Here is a 21,894-nt window from a genome sequence, read left to right as displayed (position 1 = left end):
AAAATTGATTGCTGTGACTCAGAGATTCACTTTTATCTGACACATTTCACTGGACATGCTGTAGTTTGTATGTTTGCCACCTAGTAAAAGGCATTTGTACATTTTGTAATTTCAATGCATTCCCCCCTTCTTCTTGCTCTTTTGGTTTTAAATGCTTTTTTTGTTCTTTTGACTATTGTGCCTTTCATAAATCACACTACATTCAGGACCAGCCCTGCTACTGCTGAGTTCAGTGCTCAGCACAGACAAATTACACAATAGAAGAGGGTTTTCCTCCTATTTTTTCTTTTTTATTCTGGTATAATGATAGCAGACAGCTGGTTCACAAAATGTGTTTAATAAGTTAAAAGAATGGTGTAATGGCACCGATGTAGCCGGTAATAACTGTAGTGTGTTCATAAAGAGAGTTGGTTCCCTCTTTATGTATGCACTGAAAAAGTAAAGCGTATGTAGGGGAAAAAAAATTCAGCAGCTAGAACGAATGAAGCATTGTCCTGCTGTGGTATAGCTTCAACGCTACAGGATTAAGATCAATAGTTGACATTTATCACAATACAGTCAAGTCTGAATAGTGGATCTGATGTCATGGTAACTGAATGAGAGGGATGGAAGTCCTCCACCCACAGCTGACTGGAACATAAACAAACTGCACAAAAACAGACAGACTCGTTTTGTGTCTCTTTCAGCCGGAGAGGACAGATGTTTCATGTAGGGACTGAAAAAAACACGGCGGATCTTTAACAGAGTCCCAGGACACTACTGAAATCCACTGTGCGTTTGGACTTAAAGACCCACGTTAAAGTTTTAATGTCTTTCTCACTATGAAGTGGAACCAAAGCAATCTCATTTTGTACAACTGTGTATTTCCTTTGGGGGCAAGTTAGCAATGTGGGCAGAGTTGCATAGCAGAGGCAGCTGTTTGCACATTCCAGCTCTACATCCAAATACGCCGTGCTGTGCATGAAAAGATTTTAAAGGGAGGATGCTTCCAAAACATGCTGTACAATAATGACATGCAGAGGTTTTATTAATCAGTTAACTTGATGCAAAGTGCAGTAAATTTGACCATCCTTTGCCTTTAAAATGGCATCAGTTTTTCAAGGTAGCTGGCGAGAAGTCCTGCTCAGTGATCTAGAAAAACTTACCACAGTTCTTCTGTAAATTTAGGCTTACAGAAGAACTGTGGTTCCCAAACTGTGTGGACACTTCAAGGGTCATCCACAAAGAAAGCAATATGCTGGTCACACATCAATTTGTACCTGACCGTTGGTCACTAGTGGATATTCCCGACTCTTGTTGCCCAGGTAATCCTCAGATGTGTTTACTGCCCTGTCATGTGTCAATCAACGATATTCTTCACTATCATTTGGAGTCGCTTCAATCATTTGCGTCAAAGTTTTGAAAAGTTCACCTCCCATCTGCTTTGTGTCGCCAGTGACTATTTCACCTGTCATCACTTGAAGTTGCTGCCACGCTGCTGCGAATCGCCTCCCGTGTGGACGCTTATTTAGTCTTTGTCTGCTTTTTAGTAACAACATCTTTTGCAGAACTCCACATTATTCCAAGGAAAATGCTTTATGACTCTGATTGGGTTTGATTGACTGTTTTAGAAAGAAAATGCCTTCACCAAAACCTTAATGGCTGCAGTTTCTAAATGCTATACTTTTATTAAATGCCTTGAATTAAACCTGAAAGTTTGCACTTCAATCACATCGGGATTGTTTGATTTAAAATCAACTGTGATGGTGTAGAGAGGCAAAACTGCAGAAATGTTGTCATTGTCCAAAGACTTATGTACTTCCAACCCTAGATGGCCTTTGCACTGTGCAATTAGTTACAGATCAAAGCTGACATTTGTGGGGGAAACATGCTCAAAATGGAAAAATTGTGAAATGCAGTCTGTTCTGCATTTCTGTAACATGACCAAAGTTCAATAAAAGCATGAATAATTTAAAAAGATGGTTGATGTAGATAGCACAGTATCAAAGTCCCATTTAGAGCTTTGTTGAGCAAAGATAGGCTTCATCAAAATTCAGCACAGCCCCACAGCATCTCCAGTTTCACCATCTACAGTCAATTTAGCATAATTAAAACTGATGGAGTGCAGTCTGACATTATTAGACCCACTTGTGTTATGTAACCTGCTGTTTTTATGACATACATGACATCTTAACTAATATTCACCAATATATGGAGGATTATAATGATGACATAAAGTTTTCATTGATCCATTCCCCAGTGTAATATGGAAACAAACACATTTTCATTATTCTGAACTTAGTGCTGTCTATTTCTGATCATATCAGTCCTCACACAGACACCACAAGATTACAAACTCACACAATAAGCTGCACCCTTTCCCTCCTGCTTCTCCTCTGAGTTTCTTCAGTGGTTTCATTTCAAATTTTGCACCTTCCCCAACTCTTTCAGCTGCCATTACCATGCACCTGGGTCCACTTGCTTTCTGTTTGACAGCCCAGGCTCTCCGCACACGCCTAAACAACCTGCGGTACAGTAACACTGTGCACATTAAAAGCCCAGAGCTCCCTTTCATCTATCAGACCAGTGCAAGCAGCCATTTGGCTGGAAAAAAAAAACAACACTCCCCCGCTGCCATTTTCTGATATTGGTATTAGCACTCACCTGAGCCCATTTACATCATGGGATTGTCAACATTTTGAGCTGTCCGCCTGGTCCGGGCAGTTTTTAAATTTACAGGGGAAAGAAATGCTAGGAAATGTCAGGAAAGCCAGACAGTTTGACACCATATACCATATGTCATGTTTAATTGGAGCATGTTTCATCTGTATGCGGTCATCTGTGGCTCACAGGGTGAATTATTAGCATACTGTAATCGCACCGTGCATGTTTCTAATTACATACAACCAGAATATACTCTAAATTGCAGTTTGTGCTTTGTTTTTTGTTAGTAGTGTCTGCTTTTCTGCTCCGAGAATGGACTTAAATGTGCAGCAGATGGATGAAATAATAGGCAGGTCTTTAATAACAATAATTAGCCTCCATCCACAGAGTGGCTCAGCCAGAACTTAAGGAGGAGGACAAGTAATTGATGGCCTGGGATCAGCCTTCTTTTCTATTGTCATCCTGTTTACCATGCCTAATTATGGCTCACAGAGGAAGATGTGGGAATTATCATTAACCAATGTATAATCAGAAATAATTCTTTTGATTTGCTCCTCATGAAGCATGCCCCAAATTTACCACCATGCTGTGTTTCTTGGGAAAAACAAACTTTCGAAATAATAGTTTTAAAAGTACACTTGACTTTTGGTGCCCCTCGGAATTGCCGCTGCAGCGAGGCACCATGTTCTTTAGCTGTCGTCTCAAAATAATCCTCGTTACAGACAGGTTACTCCTCTTTCCTCTTTAGCCGGCTCCACAATGTATAGTTACAATAGATCCATTATGTGTAGTCGCAGGCAGTCAGATTTTAAAGAACTGTGAAACTCCGCAGGGTGATGCATTTTGAAGTTCTACAAGCTTATAACAGAATCAGCAGCCAGTCATCTCTCTTTCAACCTCCTGCATGTGTTATTATATTTTGTGCTTCTGCAGCATTACAGCATTTCATGGTACTGTACTGTCTTCAGGGGATGCTGCAAATCAAAGGTGAGTCAGACTCAAAAATGGGGGACACAAAGGTTAAGTGTCTGGAAGCAACTCAGTATAAGGACCAGCAGGCTTACAGAAACAGCGGCAGTTTAAGTGTTTTGTCCTACTCTCTTTGTACCTTCAAAGACATCCCAGGCAACAGTGAGGTGGCATATAACCAGGTAATGGCCATCAGTGGGGGAGGTTATCAAAGCACACAGGCACCATGTCAGTGGTAATGAAGCTGTACTGACCCGACCTAGTGCTCTAGCTCACTATCAAGCCTCTTGGGTTGGAGGGGTTTATTTGTTTTGCTCCTCTGACTGGTCAGACTAAGGTTCCCATCATCTCAGCGGGCATGAGGGATCATTAAGATGATGTACGAGGCCTGAGGGAAGAAGGCAATTTGAAAGGGATTAGGGAATGCAGCATTTATTATGTCAGTGTCTATTGTTTCAGAGTTTTGCTTCCATAGATTTGAAAAATAATAAGTAGGTAAGTTACTGCATATTTCCAAGCTTTTACATTATGAATCTTGCCATTTCCAAAATAAAAAATAAAACAAGTAAATTGGATACTGATATGGCATTAAATGCAACAAAAAGGCCTAATTTAAATGCAGGCATTTCTAACTCACTATTAGTAGTATTGTGTTACCTAAAGAGCAATGTCCTGACTGCTGCGAGCCCGGCTTTGGTCATAAAGTTGACCAGTGCCACACTTCGAATAACAGTCCCCCTTATTTGTATACTTAAGTAGATAAATAATATTTAAAAATACAGAAAATGTATTGTGGGGAAAAGTAAACACGGGGAAAATGAAAAAAGAAAATCTATACAAAAATACAGTACTTTGCAAAAGTCTTGAACCACCTCTCATTTCTATATATTTTCTTCCAAAGAGCCAGGCTTTCTTGTAATTTTTTTTAAGTGGCCTTGTGCAACAGTTCTCTGGGCTTTCTTTTCAAAGTTTCTGTTGTCTGTAAAACATGGTGGACACTCTGTCATGGAACAAAAGGCCGCCGGCATCCAAAGAAGAGCTTTGAATGTCCTTCAAGAAGCCTGGAGAACTATTTAAGAGACTGCCTTCTTTAAGACCACTTAGAGACAGGAAAGAAAGCTGCCTAAGGGAGTTCAGGCTGTGTTGAAGAATAAAAGTGGTTGTACCAAATACTGACTTTCATGCTGGTTAGAATTGTACAAACCTTTGTATACTGTATTTCCGTGTGTTTGCACGTTTGAATAAATCACTGCATCTATTTCCCATTTTCCTGGCAAAATGCAAAGAAGCGAGGGGTGGCTCCAGACTTTTGCACAGAACTGTAAACCTAAAACTAAAAATTACTGATAAATAGAACATAAATGTGAAGTGAATGAAGAAATAAGGGGAATAAAATACAAAAGTAAACAAAGAAACAACTATTCTGCTGTTAAATTTTATGATTTTTTTTTTAATTACTTTAATGCATTCAGTGACATTCATACATTTATTTATTTTGGTAGTTTTGATCCTCCATTGACAGTAGAATACAAAATAGTATCACACCGACTTCCATCAGATTTCATGGAGGTGGTTTTACGTGGGTCTGCACCCCAGAGAGCAGTTTCAATGTAAACACTTGTGTTTGCATGGAATGTGTGTGATTCACCGCTGAGCTGAGTGTGTAAAACTAAACCGACAGTCACCCCTGCGTGCACCCACCATGGAAAATCCGAAATGATGGGAGGAAAGCTAAGATGACAGCCAGGCTATATTTAACCGTGCTTGTATTGGTGTTCATTTGGCACAACTCTGGGAGAACCCAAACTCAATGATAAAGGAAAGGAAGAAGGGAATTGTGTGTTTTATATCTCTGCACTGTAGCGTCAAGTTTGATGACTAGAATATTCAAAATGAGTCACAGCCGGTAATTATTCACAGCTTGAAATCCTATGTGTAAGTAACCACTTTTAAATAAGACAGCTTTGGTAGCTCTTCTTAACTCTAAAGCTGATTTGACTCAGAGCTCCCTGCTTATCCATAAACCAGCGCCTCCTGGGGGAACTGTATGGACCGATGATAGTGCATCGCCTCATAAAACTGTGGCCAAGATCCAGGACGCCGATGAGTAACCCCTCAGGGTAGCGAAGATGAGCCACTGTGCTGTACACATATGTGAGGAACCGCTCTTGCATCTCAAGCGATGCCATTCATCCGTAAAATGGGAGAGATTATATCCGTCTGGGATGAGGCGGTAAAATGGGTCGGATATGAGGTACAGCGAGCCTCCCAAAACTCAATAATGCCAAACTCTCGTCTGCTGGCTGGAAAGATAAGGGCATCTGGATAGCAGAGGCACCACAGGTGTTTTCTTTTTAGGGGGGGGGAGAAAGGGTTATCTTGCATAATCCCATTCAGCTGTTGTGTGGTGTCTTTTCAGGCACAGTTACCAATATAAGAGTTACAAGAAGCTACTACTGTAGCCTTATTTTAATATACACAGCTGTATGCAATATTAGATAGCATTATTGACTGTTCTTTAACCCCCCAACCCCACCCCCAAGAATAGTCTAGCACAGATTCTTTGTATATTAAACCAGTGCACACTGAGTTTTATTAAAAGCCATTCTCTTCACTTGTGTAAAGAATGGATCAGAGTGTTTTTGTCTGTTCTACCATAAGCTGCAAACATTAGCATGTCCAACTGCTTACAGCCTGCAGTAGCCACCAATATTGCATCACATTATTACATACAATATTCCATTATTCAGGGTGTGTGTGTGTGTATTAGTAGGTATATGGACTGCCACATCTCTGCTGTGTGGAATGAATTTAGAGGAAGGCTCTTTAGTGAACTTTGAAAAGTTTGCATTACAGATTCTTCATATGAAAATGTAAATCTGGGACTGGATGCTTTGCTGGTTTCTGTCCGGTTGCATTAGAGTGTGATTTATTTGCATGTTATTAGCGTCTTTTTTTAAATGTAGCTACATTTGTAAAACTTGACAGATTGGCAATACAGTAGCCTACAGTACTGTGGAAAAGTCCAGTGCTAACTTTCATTTCTTTATATTCAAAAAGCCTGACTTTCTTGTAATTTTTAAAGTAGTCTTGAGCAGTAGTTCTCCAGGCTTTCTGAAGGTCTTTCAAAGTTTTCAGCCTAGTCCTTATACCTGACCATTTTCAGAGGAATGTTTTTTGTTGTTGCTTGTTTATTAACACTGATTTATGAATTATTCATGCATAAAAAAGGCACCAAACCCAAGGGGTAAAGCAGCGTTGTGATTTCACATAACAGACAACTTAGCAAAGAACCAATTTTAAATAATTTGTTCCCATTTCTTTAGTTTAATCAATGAAAAACTGAAACTATGAAAAATCTATGAAAACCCAAATAACACAGTATTTTGGTACCAACAAGGTGATTCTCAACGAACTATTAGTCATAAACTTGGCATATCTCAGCATGGTGTGCAGTGTGTCCTTGGCATATCGCGGCACACCCTGCTGCAATATGCCAAGAAATGGTAGGACTGAAAACCACATCTGCAGCAGATGAACAGTGTCTGAAAGTCATGTCTTTAAGAAATTGGAACAAAATGCACTAAAGACCTGATGCAGGACCTGAGAGATAGATCTAGCCCATCTGGCTTCAGCTGGTCCATCTCCTGGTTGCTAAAGCCTTAGAAATGGTCCCATTGGAAAGCTGACATTCTTAAGAAAGGTAAACTGGAAGATGAGGCTGAAGTATGCCAAATTATGCAAGAGTGTCTACAAACACAGCTCTGGAGATTTTAAATGTCCTTCAAAAAGCCTGGAGAACTATTCCTGAAGACTGCTTTAAGAAATTACAAGAAAGCTGCCTCAGAGAGTTCAGGCCATGTTGAAAGTAATGTATGCTATAGTAATGTCTTCTCAGCCGTTAGTTTCAGGTCTTAGTGAACGCAACATGGTGTTCACTTTGTAAATTATGGATGGAATTGGAGCAGTAAGAGCCATGACACAGGCTGTTCTTTGAGGTGTGGCTACATTGTGATTTTAAAAAGAAAGAAGATGGTGAAGGCCAAAATGCCCAACTCAGTGCATCAACATGGCAGTCTACAAAACAGTGGTTGACGTCACAGTGGCTAAATGGAGCTATAAAGCCATCATTACATGAAATAGCATTGTCAGTCTTTCTCTGACAAAAATAACTGACATATTTTTTCTTATAATGCTTAGTCTACTAAGAGGTGCAATACAAGAACAATGATCAGCTTTGGAAGAAAGTGCGTTTTTGCTTGGGTAGTTAAGCACAGTGTATATAGCAATCAAGCCCATATATAAGACCCATTTTACAAGGTTATTATGAGCCATTTGGAAAGATTGAAAAGTCAACCAGAGATGGATTTTGAACTCAGGAATCTGACATCTCACCGATATTCTTGCTACACTGTGTATGCCATCACTAAGCTTTTATCTGTGACCTTCTTTAGACCTCTGTGAACTTAATGAGAGAGAAGTCTGCCTACTGAAACTGAGGTGGGGGGGGAGAAAAAGGAACTCACACAGGTCAACACGACAGTGCTGCAAAGTCACTTGTGGGAGTTCAGTGCAGAGGTACTGCAGAGCACCACAGCGTAGCACAGAAATGTAAGATTTTAACTTCAGCTGATACCGTTCTTTGGTAGTGAGGCACTGATTTCATTCATAAAAATATTCAAAGAGACATCTGTTTAAGATATACTGAGGCTGTGTATGCTCCTTATGAGATATGCTGGATGTAGTATTTATTTCCTGCACACATACACACAGCCCTCCCTCGCTGTTTTTCTCATCCCGGCACTCCAGCTCTTCGCAGCAGGGGAGTAATAATGGACACCCACTCCATTAAGAGCCTGTTACCTTTTCACTCATGTCTCTGCCATCTATTTATTCCGCCGCTTTTCTCCCTCTCACTCTGTTTGCGCTGTTTTCTCTCTATATTCATGTCAGCTGCCATGGACAGTCAGATCCTTATTCCCCTAAATTGGATAAAAGATTAAGAGTGCTAAGCTTGTTCAGCATGTGCTACTGTGAAAAATCCCACAATGATCGAACTTTTCTTGCTTTTTTCGGAGCCGCTCTCTCATCAAAAATCCTAAAGCATTATAAAGACTTTGTGCATATGGGATCCAGAGATGAATCCAGATTATCAGATCAAGTGGTGTTTCAACAACTAATTATAGGCTTCACTTCAGACTCTTACTACTTATTCATGCCGATGCGCAGCTCTAGGGTTCAGTAGCTAGAGGATGATGTTGTTAGCCTCAGGCAAAAGTCTACCTCATTTGCATCGTGGAGATCATTTGTGCTTATTTGTTTTTATGTGTTTTTGCAAGCAGCCTGTTGTCTTATGTGATAAATGACATTAAGTGGGGTTTTTTTTCCCCCTCGTGCTATTAGTTTTGAGAACATTTAACGTCATTAAGCCATCTTCCCATGTGTAACCACAATTTTCAACAATCTGTTCTACATTTTTCACACCGCAAACAGTAAATGCATTAATGCATAAATCAATTCTTATTTACTTTAATTCATCTATAGCTGCAAGAAAAGATTTGTGAACCCTTTGAGATTTGCTATACGCTTACACACAAATGTGTAAAAGTCCACGAGATTTTCACAAAAGTCCTAAAGGATGAGAGGAATTTGTTTATCAAGGAAAATTATGAAATATATCTCTGTACCAAGAAAAATATACAAATCTTTGATGTTCACCTTAACAGGTGTAAATAACTGCATTTCTCTGTTTCTCATTTTTTCTGGACTGATAAAGGCTAACCCTGTGCAGAAAGTGCAAATATTACAATATTTGAAGTTTTGATTTCCTCTGGGCTGCTGAAAATTACAGTGCTAATGATTTTTAGTCTTCAGCTGTTCATAGTTTGGGCTCACGAAGATCTCAAATATAGAATTTGAGCCTCACCTCATCCATTTAATGTGTCAGTTAAACCAAAAAAAAAAAAAAAGCCTAATACTTACCTGGCAGTTCAAAAGGATCCCTGCCATTTTGTCAGTTACACCCTCAAACCAGGACACAAACTCTCCTCTTCTCCAATTTGATCTTAATAACTATTTGGAGAACATAAACAAATTAGGACGAGTGGTGTCACATCATAAATGAAAGCAGTGGGTGGTTTGATATTTTCGGACACACACTCTACCTGATTGCCAGATGAGGATGGGCGAAGCAGGCTATTTGGGTGCCACTTGAGATGGCATTTGGACAGATGACAATGGGGCTCTTGAAAGGGGAAGGTTAACCAAGTGATATAAACACAGTGCACTCTGATGATGAATTATATCAGTATTTTTGTATTCTGAATGGATCAAATGACTAGATGTTTTTTAATGGGATGTCTCATAGTAGCAAGCGCACCAAAAATGATCACCATGAGTTCTGCAGAGCGTTTTATTGTCTTTTAGCTTATTTGTTTTGGTTTTTAAGGCCTCGAAACACGGTGTAGCTAACAGCCCATGGGCTCATGGTGTACAGGAAACAATCTCTCTGGGTCCCACTAAGATTTCAGTGTGGACATTAAGCATAGGATAACAAATTTTTCATAGCAAGTAATCAAAACCATGCAGCGGTATATTAATAACTAACCTTGTGTTGTAGATGGGCTTAACTCAGATGTTCTCACTCTCTGCCATATGATGATGTTTGTCTCTGCCGATCAGGGACACTCAACATGACCATTTATTGAAAACATTTTCCCTGTGCTCGTGTTTTTAATTTTAGCCTTACTATAGATTTGTAGCTACTGTAGCAATGAGACAGCAGATCATTAAGTCAACTAGCCCAACTTCATTAACCCTCCAAACGTCGTTGGTTTTTAGTTTTCTTTGTTTACATCCAAAGTAGACTATACTTAATCAGAACAGCATACATATTTTGCTGTAAGCTATCAAACTCATTGTTAACTTCCAACTCTGCGAAACCTTGCAAATGCTGTTTTTTTTATGGTTGTTAACAGCTGCGAGAACGGCTGCACTGATCAATTTATTGGAGCTGAAGGAAATTGGACTGTTTTTCACTCTAAGTGGTTTGTGTTTGCTTTTGGGAACTGTGGAAGGATTTGTATCAGGAACAGATAGCAAGCTTGGGTGGATGTGGGTTGAAAGTGGCTCGCAAAGGCTCCATGGAGTCATGCTTTATAGCCAGTTGTGGACCCTAAGAGTCCAGTATGCTTCTAACTTTGCTAATTCCCATATAATGTCTGGCTTACTCTATTTGCTTGGTAAATATGAACTCATTAAACAATTTCAGGTCCATTGTCATTGTTGCTTTCTCTGTTCTATATAGCAGTCTACTGCTTGCTCTCTCCACTTTAGGCTTTCTGTGTACGCAAATGGAAAGACAGTGAAATCCCAAAACTGAGCCACACTACAAAATATAAATTGCTGCAGAAAAAAAAACTATTTTCTTTAACTGCAGCAGTCCTGACTGGATTTTAATCTTTAAAATAATGTGTAAAAATACCTTTTTCTTTATTTTAGATCCATATGTGAAGATCCACCTGATGCAAAACGGTAAGAGGCTGAAGAAGAAGAAGACAACAATCAAGAAGAACACCCTCAACCCTTACTACAATGAATCCTTTAGCTTTGAAGTCCCATTTGAACAAATCCAGGTAAAAATTTCATCCGTTTACCAACCATTACTCAAATTCTGAAATCACATATTCTACAAGGCAGAGTGCTCTATCACTGGGGCAATTGGACAATAAAAATCAGCAGCAAACATTTGGTTACATATAAACCATTTTTAAGTGGGAGCTCATTTACCAAATAATCAGCTTAGAGGCTTTTCATCATAACAGAATAATGAGAAGCGCTTCAGTCAAAATCAGCCTCAGTTTTGCAATTTGACAAGCCAATTGCTCTGTGAATGTGATTGTTTGCACTTTGTTGTTGCCCGTAGTATGGATCTCGGTGCTGTTTGTAGCATATCTTGCAATGATCAGCACATCATTACTTACATTTAACCAAGTATACAGCAGGGAATGACAGCGAGGAAGCACAGACCCTTTTCAGTATATTTTTTTAAAAAAGGATAAAGGATGCATAACTTGTGCCAGAAAGGAATACCAACAAACAAGATTATCTCTTCATGCAATACAGTAATTAAGTCAAATTGATTAAGCCTGCCACATTTCATAAACCACAGGTTTGGTAGAGTGTGCCTCAGATTCAATTTAAACACCACTGATCTCAATCAACCCCATCCAAACATGGCCTTATTCAGTGCTGCTGATGCCAGTGTGTTGGCTAAATTTACATTTCTTATCTCATTAGCAAGAACCGGGCTGATCATTAAATAATTGATTGTATGTTAAAATTGTTACTGATTAGGTTTATTGAACACTAAAAGCCACGACAGCATTAAACACACACTTTGACTACCTTCCTGTGGTCGAATTAAGTCTTTAAAGTCCAGCTACCAAAGAGGAAAATGCTAAACTAATGATTTGTTTAAACGCCCCCATCACCACTGACAGCTTTTTAGGCCTCTGGCTATATTGCATCTGATTTGAAATGAAGACACTCAGAGCTGAGACGACTTTTAATTACACACGAGCAGTTTTTTTTTTTTTTTTAACCAATACACTTTAATCTGCTAATCAAGTTCTCAGGCAGAATTTTTAAATTACACAGACATACAGAAGTCTACAAATTAACCACTTTTATCAGCGGAGGCAAAGTGCTGGATCTGACGTCAATCTGACCCAGGGACTTTTTTGAGTAAATAATCGAAAGATTTTAATTGTCTCTGAGATTGTGTGGGAATTGCAAGCAGTGCTTTTAATTGGCCTATCTTGTAACACAAACAGGTTAGTTATTGACTGGTGTTATTTCACAGCCTCCTTAGCCCACACACAATTAGCTGTGCAGCACTTGGTGACATCATCTGAGATATACTCTCACTCTCAGTGACATCATGTTTGACCCTCACACACCAGCTTCTTTGCACCCTGTACCCTAGCCTGCTTGAAGAGGTGGGATGTAGAATATTATTATATTAATGTTTAAGCCTCATTATGTTTGCTGCAAGCCACAGGGAAGATTGCCCAAGTTATACGAATTAAGTAAATTAATTAATTTCCGATATTTGACCTGAGCATAGAATTGTAAATGCAGGAAACAACAAGCTGATACTTGAGTGTCTGTGCTGGATTGATAAAAAAATAACAAAATATCAGATTGTTTTCCTCATTTTCCAATTCTGGCCTCTGATGAAAGCCATTTTCAACCATTTACATGCCACAAGGGTCATCGCAGCAGGAAGCTCTGCGTGTTTGATTTGGCAGAGATTCACATCTTCCTTAATATTTAATGTTGTTTATAAATGTCAAAGTAAGCAAGACCAGTTAATGTCAGTGTTCATTTGCATTGCATACATATATCATTTTATATTTTCATGGTCTTGAAATTTTACAGTGTTAAATATATGTGTACATACGAATAATAAAACTTTTAGAAAATGGCTTTAAAAGTAAATTTAAAAATGAATGAAAAACATAATGGACGGAGTTTGTGGTGGATAATGCTCAAAAATAAAAAGAGTGAAGGAAAGTATGATACCTTAACAAAACAAATTTTGTTTTGTCTGATTCAGATTTTATATTTTGAAGGAATAGGTGAATATGATTTTATAATACATTGTTTCTTTGCAATCCATGTCTGCTAATTAGTAGTACAGTCCTTGAGTTAGGCTGTAGTTAGCCTAGCTTAGCATGAAGACCTGAAGCAGGGGGAAGCAGCTAGCCTGACTTTTCTTTTTAAGCTTGTTGTTTATTGCTAAGCCACAGCTTGGTGCAGTGACTCTTTGCAGCGATCCAGCAGGGGGTCGGCACTCGAGCATCTGGGTAACCAATGCTCAACTCACTTTACTGTTTCATAGAAAAAGAAAAAACAAGGTGAGAGTGCATTCAGACTGTAACGCATATTTACATGATTACTACAAGAAGTAATCCTGTATCATTTGTAAACCTAAACCGTCTGCCACCTTTACAGGCTTTCGCAATAATACAAGGCAAATGAATTATATTTTATGACTGTTAATGATATGATTTTTTTTTTTTAAATATACACTACCAGGTACTGTATATTCAATCTTCTCATTTAAATCCAGGAAAGCTATTAAACCTGTTTGCAAAAATGCTGAGCTGCTATTTTAATGGTTGTCACTAATATGATTATTATTGGCAAATCAGTCACAGCGAGGACAAACGGTACTGTCTGGTCAGTGATGAATAGCACGTGGGTCTGCTAATTTTCCATTGAAGAAAGCTGTGTTTGAATGAGCAATTTAAACCTGAAGTGTCCCTTTAAAAACCAACTAACCCCAACTGGCCATCTGGGAGCCTTATTCAGTATTTCATTACATGGCGTATTAGGCATGCTCTTTTAGAACAGCGGCTCAGAGCTCATGCAGGTGGCGGTAGCTCCATCTCAGTGTGCCAGTGGATCGAAACTTAATCAGGACGCTTTGTGCGCTAATTCATATTCTCTGCCAGAGATTGATGCCTGGGTCACTCCTCTTTGCAGTGTCCCTTTGAATAAACACACAGTGAAGCTGAGTCTTAGACCTCTGAGTAATCAAACACTCTGCTGTGCTTGGCTCTGAAAATAACTGAGGCTTGGTCAGGAATGTTTGTTACTGTTAATCAACACTAATGTCCGAAGGAGCACCGCACTTGCTGCATTACTATACTATTTAGAGAAATAATGAGGAACTGTTGGCGCTCAATACGCAAACACATACATTAATCTGCCCTACAACAATGTATTTGTTTATTAGACTTTCAAACACGCTGGCAATGCTCTGACCACTCAGTAAATTTTTCTCACCTTCTCTCTGCTGTAAGACTCCATGTGTTTTACATAATTAGTTTATTTAGAATTAGAAAAGTAGAAAAAAAAAAGTAGAAAAATCAGTGCATGCAAGAAATGCCTTCAGTATGGGAAGTCAAATATGAAATACTGTTCAAAAATGCCAAACATAAAAGAGGAAGCCTCATAGAGATTACCATGTTAGCAAAGAGGCATCAAAACCAGCGTCCCCTGATCATAAGAGCTGTACTGGACATTATGTGAAATTTATTTATCTGTCTTCAGATTGGATTTGGTCTTTTTGAAGCTAGAGCTAAATGTTGTTAGAAAATTCATGTGAATCCATTTTAAAATTTTAAAAAAGCATGGAATCAAAAACCAATATTTGAATTGTATTTCCTTAACAAAACTTGGGCCTTTTAATTTTAAGATAAAACAATAGACTATATATAAAAGATGGTCACAGCTATCATGACAGCCGCCATTGGTTTGTAAAGTTTTTATGAAAGCAGCTTGTCAGTCAGAAATAGCTACATTCTAAAGCCCCAACCCCACCCTCTGTTATCACCCTTGAAATGGGACAATAACCTATAAAATGAACATAATGTTGTATTAAATGAGACTTAAACATAGCAACTGAGCTCTTAAACTCATTAGGAAGACCATTAAGTATGAGAGAAGTAAGGTTTTCTTCCATACAATTCTCCCCCTACTGGCCATTTAAAGACTGCAGATTTAAGGCACTAGCTACACTTTTCAGGCACGGAGGCTACACCTAGCTTTTATATATTATCCATAAAATGCAGACTAAAAGACCGTTTTTAAAGTTAAAGGAATAGCAAAGTCTGGGATTGAAATCATGCATAGAAGCCACCATAATGAGAAGGTAAACCTGGAGAGTTATTGGTTAATGGTGATGCTGACTCCTTAGCTTGATTAACATGGTGCATCCCTAATGAATGCTAAGATTGGCTAAAAAAAAAATCGGTGATTTAAAAATGGACAGTATTTTTAAAAAGCATATTAATTGAAGTAAACATTTGTAGAAGGAGTTTACAGTCTATACGCCGATGACACACTTGTTTACTTTTATGTCTACCTCCTTCTTCCTCTCTTCCCCAATACAGAAAGTGCAAGTTGTTATAACTGTTCTGGACTATGACAAGATCGGCAAGAACGATGCCATCGGCAAGGTCTTTGTGGGCCTCAACAGTACAGGGACGGAGCTGCGCCACTGGTCCGACATGCTGGCCAACCCCAGGAGACCCATCGCCCAGTGGCACGTGCTGAAGCCTGAGGAGGAGGTGGATGCTCAGCTCTCCGTTAAGAAATAGGCAGGGCTCTTTCAGTACCTGCCTTGTAGTACTCTTTAGCCAGTATCTGTAAATACCTCAGTGATATATGGGTCCATCCATGTAACTCCTTGCCCTACTTTAACCCCTCCCCCACATGTCAACCTCTCCCAGCTTCATCGCTCCTAAGTTCACACACAGTCCTAATTGTTGAAGTGTCCTGCAACATCTGTTCTCTGCTTTTTTCTATCAGGTTCTCGCTTTGATTCAGAGGTTTTTGATTTCCATCTCCAAGCCCTTAACCACCCAGACCAAATGCCCCCTTCTTTTAAGCAATATGATCTGTATAGATAGCGCATGACTGAAAGAATTTATTGTACCACAGTTGTATATATAAGTATGCAGACATAAATGATTTCTAGTTTATGTGTTTGTATGTTGTTACCCATTTCCTAATCTGTGTATATCTTGATGTTTTTAATAAGATGTTCTATTTTAAATTATGTAAATGCAGATATAGAGGAAAGCCAATATTATATATCCCAGGATTTAAAAATTAAACCTTATTACCTTATTGCATTCCAGAAAAAAAAAAAAAAAAGAATTTCAACCTGCAAGATGCTAGTGGAAATATATTCACATTGTAAAGGACTTTAAGTTCAGCAAAGGATCATCACAGAAAACACAAACAGATGAATATATCCACACAAAACTCCAAAATACAAGGCCATTAACTACTATGGTTCTGTAGGATAAATTATGCTGCTGGAAATTATACAAGCACATGATTTCTTATGACTTTTTGTACCTATTTCTCAATCTGAGGACCTGTATGTTTTAGTTTGATGCACACTGTTACCAGTTAGCGTTTCATTTTCTCCATATTTGGCAGTTCCCTCTGAAATAGGTCCTCAAGTTAAAGGTTAATTTTCTTTTCCAACAATGGAAATGATTGCCTCCAAGAAACACTCCTTTAGAAGCAACCCCCATGTGGAAAAAAAAAAAAGCACCAAGCTGTAGCCATTGTGTCCTTAAACTCGTTTAACAATATTTTATTAATTGCTTACTTTAAACAGCCTTGTCGTTGTTGGAGGTGTATCGCGTCTAGGCCAGGGTCCGATCTTTCAGAGGGAGTTTAAAAAATAAAAAAGGGGTCGCACTCTGGTTTTAAGAGGACTATTTTTTAGAGCAATTCAGCGTCTTGACTATTTTTAGTAAAATGCATGTTTTTTTTTTTGTTTTTTTTTATAATCTTCTGGGATGGGAGGGGGGATCTAATGACACCAGGGGAGGCTCTTCTGATAGGATCCCCTTGCCTTCAATCAGAGGAGCAGACAAAAAAAAAAAAAAAATCAACAGTGATGTTTAAACTTTGTGTCAATGTAATATTGACAGAGGTGAAGCGAGTTTAGTCTAAACACTGCCATTTTCAGGGAGGTGACTTTATGTAGAGACCCTCTCTTCATGCACACTCCCACTTGCTAGTGGTTGTAGCTTTGGTTTACTGGGAACAATGTCTTTGGCTGCAGTGGTGCCCTGAATCGCAGTCTTTGCTTTGCGTTGCCTTCTCACAGTGACAATAGAGCTAGCCATGTTTTACTGCCAATTCTAACTTTTATGTGGCTGCTGTTTTGCACTGGATGTCTTTGAACTAGCTTGTTGACTTCTTTAGAAACCAGTTTTGTTGGATTGTTGGCCGGTTTTATTTCAGGACACCTGCAGGAGGGGAGGGGGCGGAACCAGAGATCCTCCTGCTTGATTGGATTAATTAAAAAAAAGAAAAGAAAAGAAAGAATGCAATGATGACAAATCACATTTCAGCCAACAGCAATTACATCAGTTTTATTTTTCTTGTTGGCACGGGACTACACCAGGGGAGCACGAAATAACCGTAAAAGTTAATGGTCTGCGTAGGCTTTTAGTTCATTATGTCCTTTACTACGGGTCCAATTAGGAAAGGAGTATGTTGTAATCCATGAAAACCATGAAGTCTTTTATCTTGGAGGAACCTCTTGCGTATACTCGATGCTAGCTTCAGGAGGACTTTCTAAATGTTTTCAATGTTATTGTGTAGTTGATAGCACTATTATGAAAAAGCTATTTGTCATTCCATAGGAGTTTTCTGAGGACTGCTTTGTGTATCACTGTGACTGCCGTGTGTGCTTAGAGATGTAGACTTATCAGTAGGTAGCGAAACCAGTCTGTTCTGTAGTGATGTCGTAGCGTTTAATGCCATTTTTTCCCCTTCTACACGCAAAGAGAGAGAGAGAGAGAGAGTGCGTGGAGTCGCCGACTACACGCAGCCAAAAACAAAACAAAAAAAAAACTAAAAAGAGGCTTTTATCCGAGCGCGAGCGGGTCGCTTCACACAGCATTTTGTTGAGCACTGTGCAATACTTGTATGTTCATCCCATAGTGTTAACGTGGGTGGCGTTGCCCGAGAAAAGAGATTATAACCCTTGGAGGATGAATTCAGTCCAGAGAGATGGTTAGGACACAGCACATGTAGATTCAGCTTAGAGGGTCGGAGCTTAACACCCGCTGGCCTCCGTTTAGGGTTCCCTCCCTTTTCCGCAGGTTCGTTTTCTCTTCTTGCACACAGTTCCAGCATCAGAAGTTTCAGGGAGTCTTCGTTAAATACCAAACAAGATTCTGCATTTAAATATCCCCTTAAAAAAAATGCCATGTATATATTTACATAATCATGTCAAAAAAGAAAATGTATATCTAGAATAAATATAAAGTGACCTGAATGATTATTCAGCCGCAAATATCGCTCTTTTATCCAGATACTATATCTCATCATCATTAATCCATTTTCATTATAGTTATTTTATTTATTTTATTTTATTTTATTTTTTTTTTTACCAAAACCCCCTTTTCTATTTGAGATGAAAACTCTGAATGTACAGTAAGGACTGTGTTGGTGTAGATTACTTTAATTGTGAAATTAGATGTACTTTGCACTTTCTGTTGTTTTAAAAAGGTAATTTTAATATTTTTTCAGCTGTTATGGATTCGTTTCATAATCCTGTGGGGGTAAAAACCTCCCCTGTGATAGCATTCCAATATCACTGAGCATACTTTAATACAGCTGCATTCCCAGTCCCTCTTCAACTGAGGGACTCTTTTATTTAACATGATTTTTCCATGTGTAGATCCATGAATTCCAGTACAGCTTCAGATTTAAATAGAAAATAAAAGATTAAAGTACAGCGTGCATTTGACGTGAATACTAATGCACAAAAGGTTGCACCAAAGGAATTATCCAATCAAAGCTGAAAGTAAATCAAACTGAATTATGTCAAAATATAACAAGTGCATAAACGCATCAGGGAATTCAGTAATGGGCAGCATCGCAGAACCCATTGGATTGTGAGGCGTGTGGAGAAACTCCAAAGCAAAAGCCATTACCTGCACTGCAGCGCAATGCTCCTTTTATTGCGATTTCCTGCCAAAAAAGTGTGCGCATAATCGAATCCCCCCCTAAAATTCAAGCTCTCTTCTGTGTGACAAGGAACTGAAGATTCTCTCCAGTGACACCGACAAAAAGCCACACTGACCTTTCAAAAACAAAGCTGTGTAAAGTATTAGAATCTGATGCTGTAGAAAGATCCTAGTTGCCTTTGTGTATATCAACTGCCTGCTTGAGTATTTTGTGTGTGGAAATTTTCTCTGTAATCTTGTAGAACTGTTCGGGGTGTTTTTTCCTGCCATATCGCTCGCAGTGACAGCGAGCCTGCTGACAGTTATATTTGCTGTGTATACCTTCATTTTTTGATGAGGTGTTTTCCAGTTTTGTTTCACTTTGTGTAGTGATTCACTCTGTGGAGTTTTCTGACTGTTGTTATATAACTTCATATACACAAATGATCAATAAAAATGTTTTATTTCCTGTTGATACAGAAGCCTTTCATGTCATGTTTTCATTAAGGATGCACGCAGTGGTGCAAAACTGCTACTGTCACGACACTGCTGGTATTGATTGGCACGAGTGTGACTCACTGCTCACGCACGGAACTCTTCACTTCAGACAGAAAGGCATCTGCATGCTTTACGTGTGTGACAAATTCCCATTTTAATGATGGCACTTTGAATCGGACACAGAGGCCTGTGGAAAAGGTCACTACTGCCATCTAAAGGACACACGGGAGAATACCGATTTCCATTTTGCCCTGGGCACAGATCAATTTCTATTAGGGAATATTTTCTTATGTGTAGCAGAGCCAGAGAATGGGGACACGAGTTTGTGCTCCACTAAAATATGATGTCACATCAATGTGATGCTCAGATGGTATTGAATGCCAGGGAATGGAGATTTATAGATTTCAGGCTGCTGCTGCTGTAAAGCTCATTTGGATGTTGAGCACTATAAACCCCCCTCGTGAAATCTTTACTATAGCACAGTGCAGTTAGTTTAAATTGAAACCACTGAACATGCAGGTTCTTTTAATCTGCCTTTTAAGTAGCTGAAATATGTCCTTTAGCTGCTTCATTCTTTATTAGCAACATTTTATCAAAACCATGACAAGCTCAAAGACTCCCTAGTTTTGGGGCTGTGTTATTAGATTAAACCTAAGTATTAATTTTGCTCTGTATTTTATTCACACGATCCCCCAAATTTTACCTGACCCAGTGTACCTCTTTGGACATAGTAGGATCTTTACATGAATTTAAAATAAAGTTCCACAAGAACTGCAACCAGACACTTGTGATATCTGGCAGTGGGTCTTTACATCGCTGTGGAGGAATTTTGGGGCCGATCAGCCACACTGGAGGGTTTTCCCAGCATGGATGGCCTGTTTAAGGTCATGCCAAAGCATCTCAATCTGATTTCAGTTCACACATTTACTATACCACTCCAAAACCTTTATTTCGTTTTGGGGGGGCATTCAGAAGTGGACTTGCTGGTGTTTCTTTTTTTCCTTCTTCTTCTCTTTTCATTGTCCTGCTGCATAACCCAAGTGTGCTTGAGCGTCAGGGCTGGACACTCTCCTTTAGGATTTTCTGGTAGAGAGTAGAATTCATGGTTCCTTCAATAACAGCAAGTCATCCAGGTCCTCAAGCAGCCCCAGACCATCACACTACTGCCACCATGTTTGACTGTTGGTATGAAGCTCTTTTAATGAAATGCTGTTAGCTTTACACCTGATGTAACAGGACTCAAACCTTCCAAGAAGTTCAACTTTTGTTTTGTTAGTTCACAGAATTTTTTCCCAAAAGGGATCATCGAGATGTTTTTGGCAAATGTGAGACGAGCCTTTGTGTTCATTTTGGTCAGCAGTGGTTCCCACCTTGGAACAATCCCATGGATGCCATTTTTGCCCAGTTTTTAAAAAAAAAATTTTTTATTGTTGCATCATGAACTCTGACCTTAACTGAACCAACTGAGGCCTGCAGTTCTTTAGATGTTGTTCTGGGTTCTTCTGTGACCTCCTGGATGAGTTGTCGATGCGCTATTTTGGTAGGCTGGCCACTCCTGGGAAGGTTTGCCACTGTTTCAAGTTTTCTCCATGTGTGGATAATGGCTCTCACCGTGGTTCACTGGAGTCCCAAAGCCTTAGAAATGACTTGCAACCCTTTTCAGACTGATAGATGTCAGCAACCTTGTAGTCAGTTACCCAGTTACCCCCGTCTGCTCAACTCTAAGCCCTAAACTGCACTATTATTGCACAATGTAAATTATTCTGTTATTCTATGTATAATGTATATTGTGAATTACTTATTTTTATTCATATATATATATATATATATATATATATATATATATATATATATATTTTTTTTTTTTTTTTTTTTTAACTGCAGGTACCAAATACATTTCACTGTGCATTGTACTGTGTATAACTGTGCATGTGACAAATAAACCTTATCTTGTCTTAGCTGTTTCTTTAGCTCATGGCATGAGATTTCTTGATTCAAGAGGTCTGGCAGTAATCAGGTCTGAGTGTGGCTACTGAAACTGAACTCAGCTTAACCAAAAAAAAAAAACGTGTTTAATCACAGTTTGTTTTTTTTGTTGTCACCTAGAGGCAGGTAGGTTTGGATAGCTTTTCTCCCCAAATAAGTGAAATTATCATTTAAAAACTGCAGTTTGTATTTACTCAGGTTATCTTTGTCTAATATGTGTTTGATGATCTGAAACATTTAAGTG

At 38.9% G+C, this 21,894-nt stretch overlaps 1 protein-coding gene across 3 annotated transcripts in view; it reads left to right on the top strand.

Annotated features, from left to right (window-relative positions):
• Positions 1–19,643, top strand: part of syt1a (synaptotagmin Ia) — a 188,629-nt gene extending 168,986 nt beyond the window's left edge. For all 3 annotated transcript variants that reach the window (XM_030720632.1, XM_030720629.1, XM_030720631.1), the window contains 2 exons: positions 11,113–11,246; positions 15,576–19,643. In XM_030720632.1, coding sequence (XP_030576492.1) covers positions 11,113–11,246; positions 15,576–15,782 — 341 coding nt within the window. In that variant the 3' untranslated portion in view covers positions 15,783–19,643. The remainder of the gene's footprint in view (positions 1–11,112; positions 11,247–15,575) is intronic.
• Positions 19,644–21,894: the final 2,251 nt, after the last annotated feature.

The sequence above is a fragment of the Archocentrus centrarchus genome, chromosome 23 (genome assembly GCF_007364275.1).
Source record: "Archocentrus centrarchus isolate MPI-CPG fArcCen1 chromosome 23, fArcCen1, whole genome shotgun sequence".
In the NCBI taxonomy this organism is placed as follows: domain Eukaryota; kingdom Metazoa; phylum Chordata; class Actinopteri; order Cichliformes; family Cichlidae; genus Archocentrus; species Archocentrus centrarchus.
Note: the sequence above shows the minus strand (reverse complement) of the source record. Positions and strands in the feature narration are given on the sequence as shown.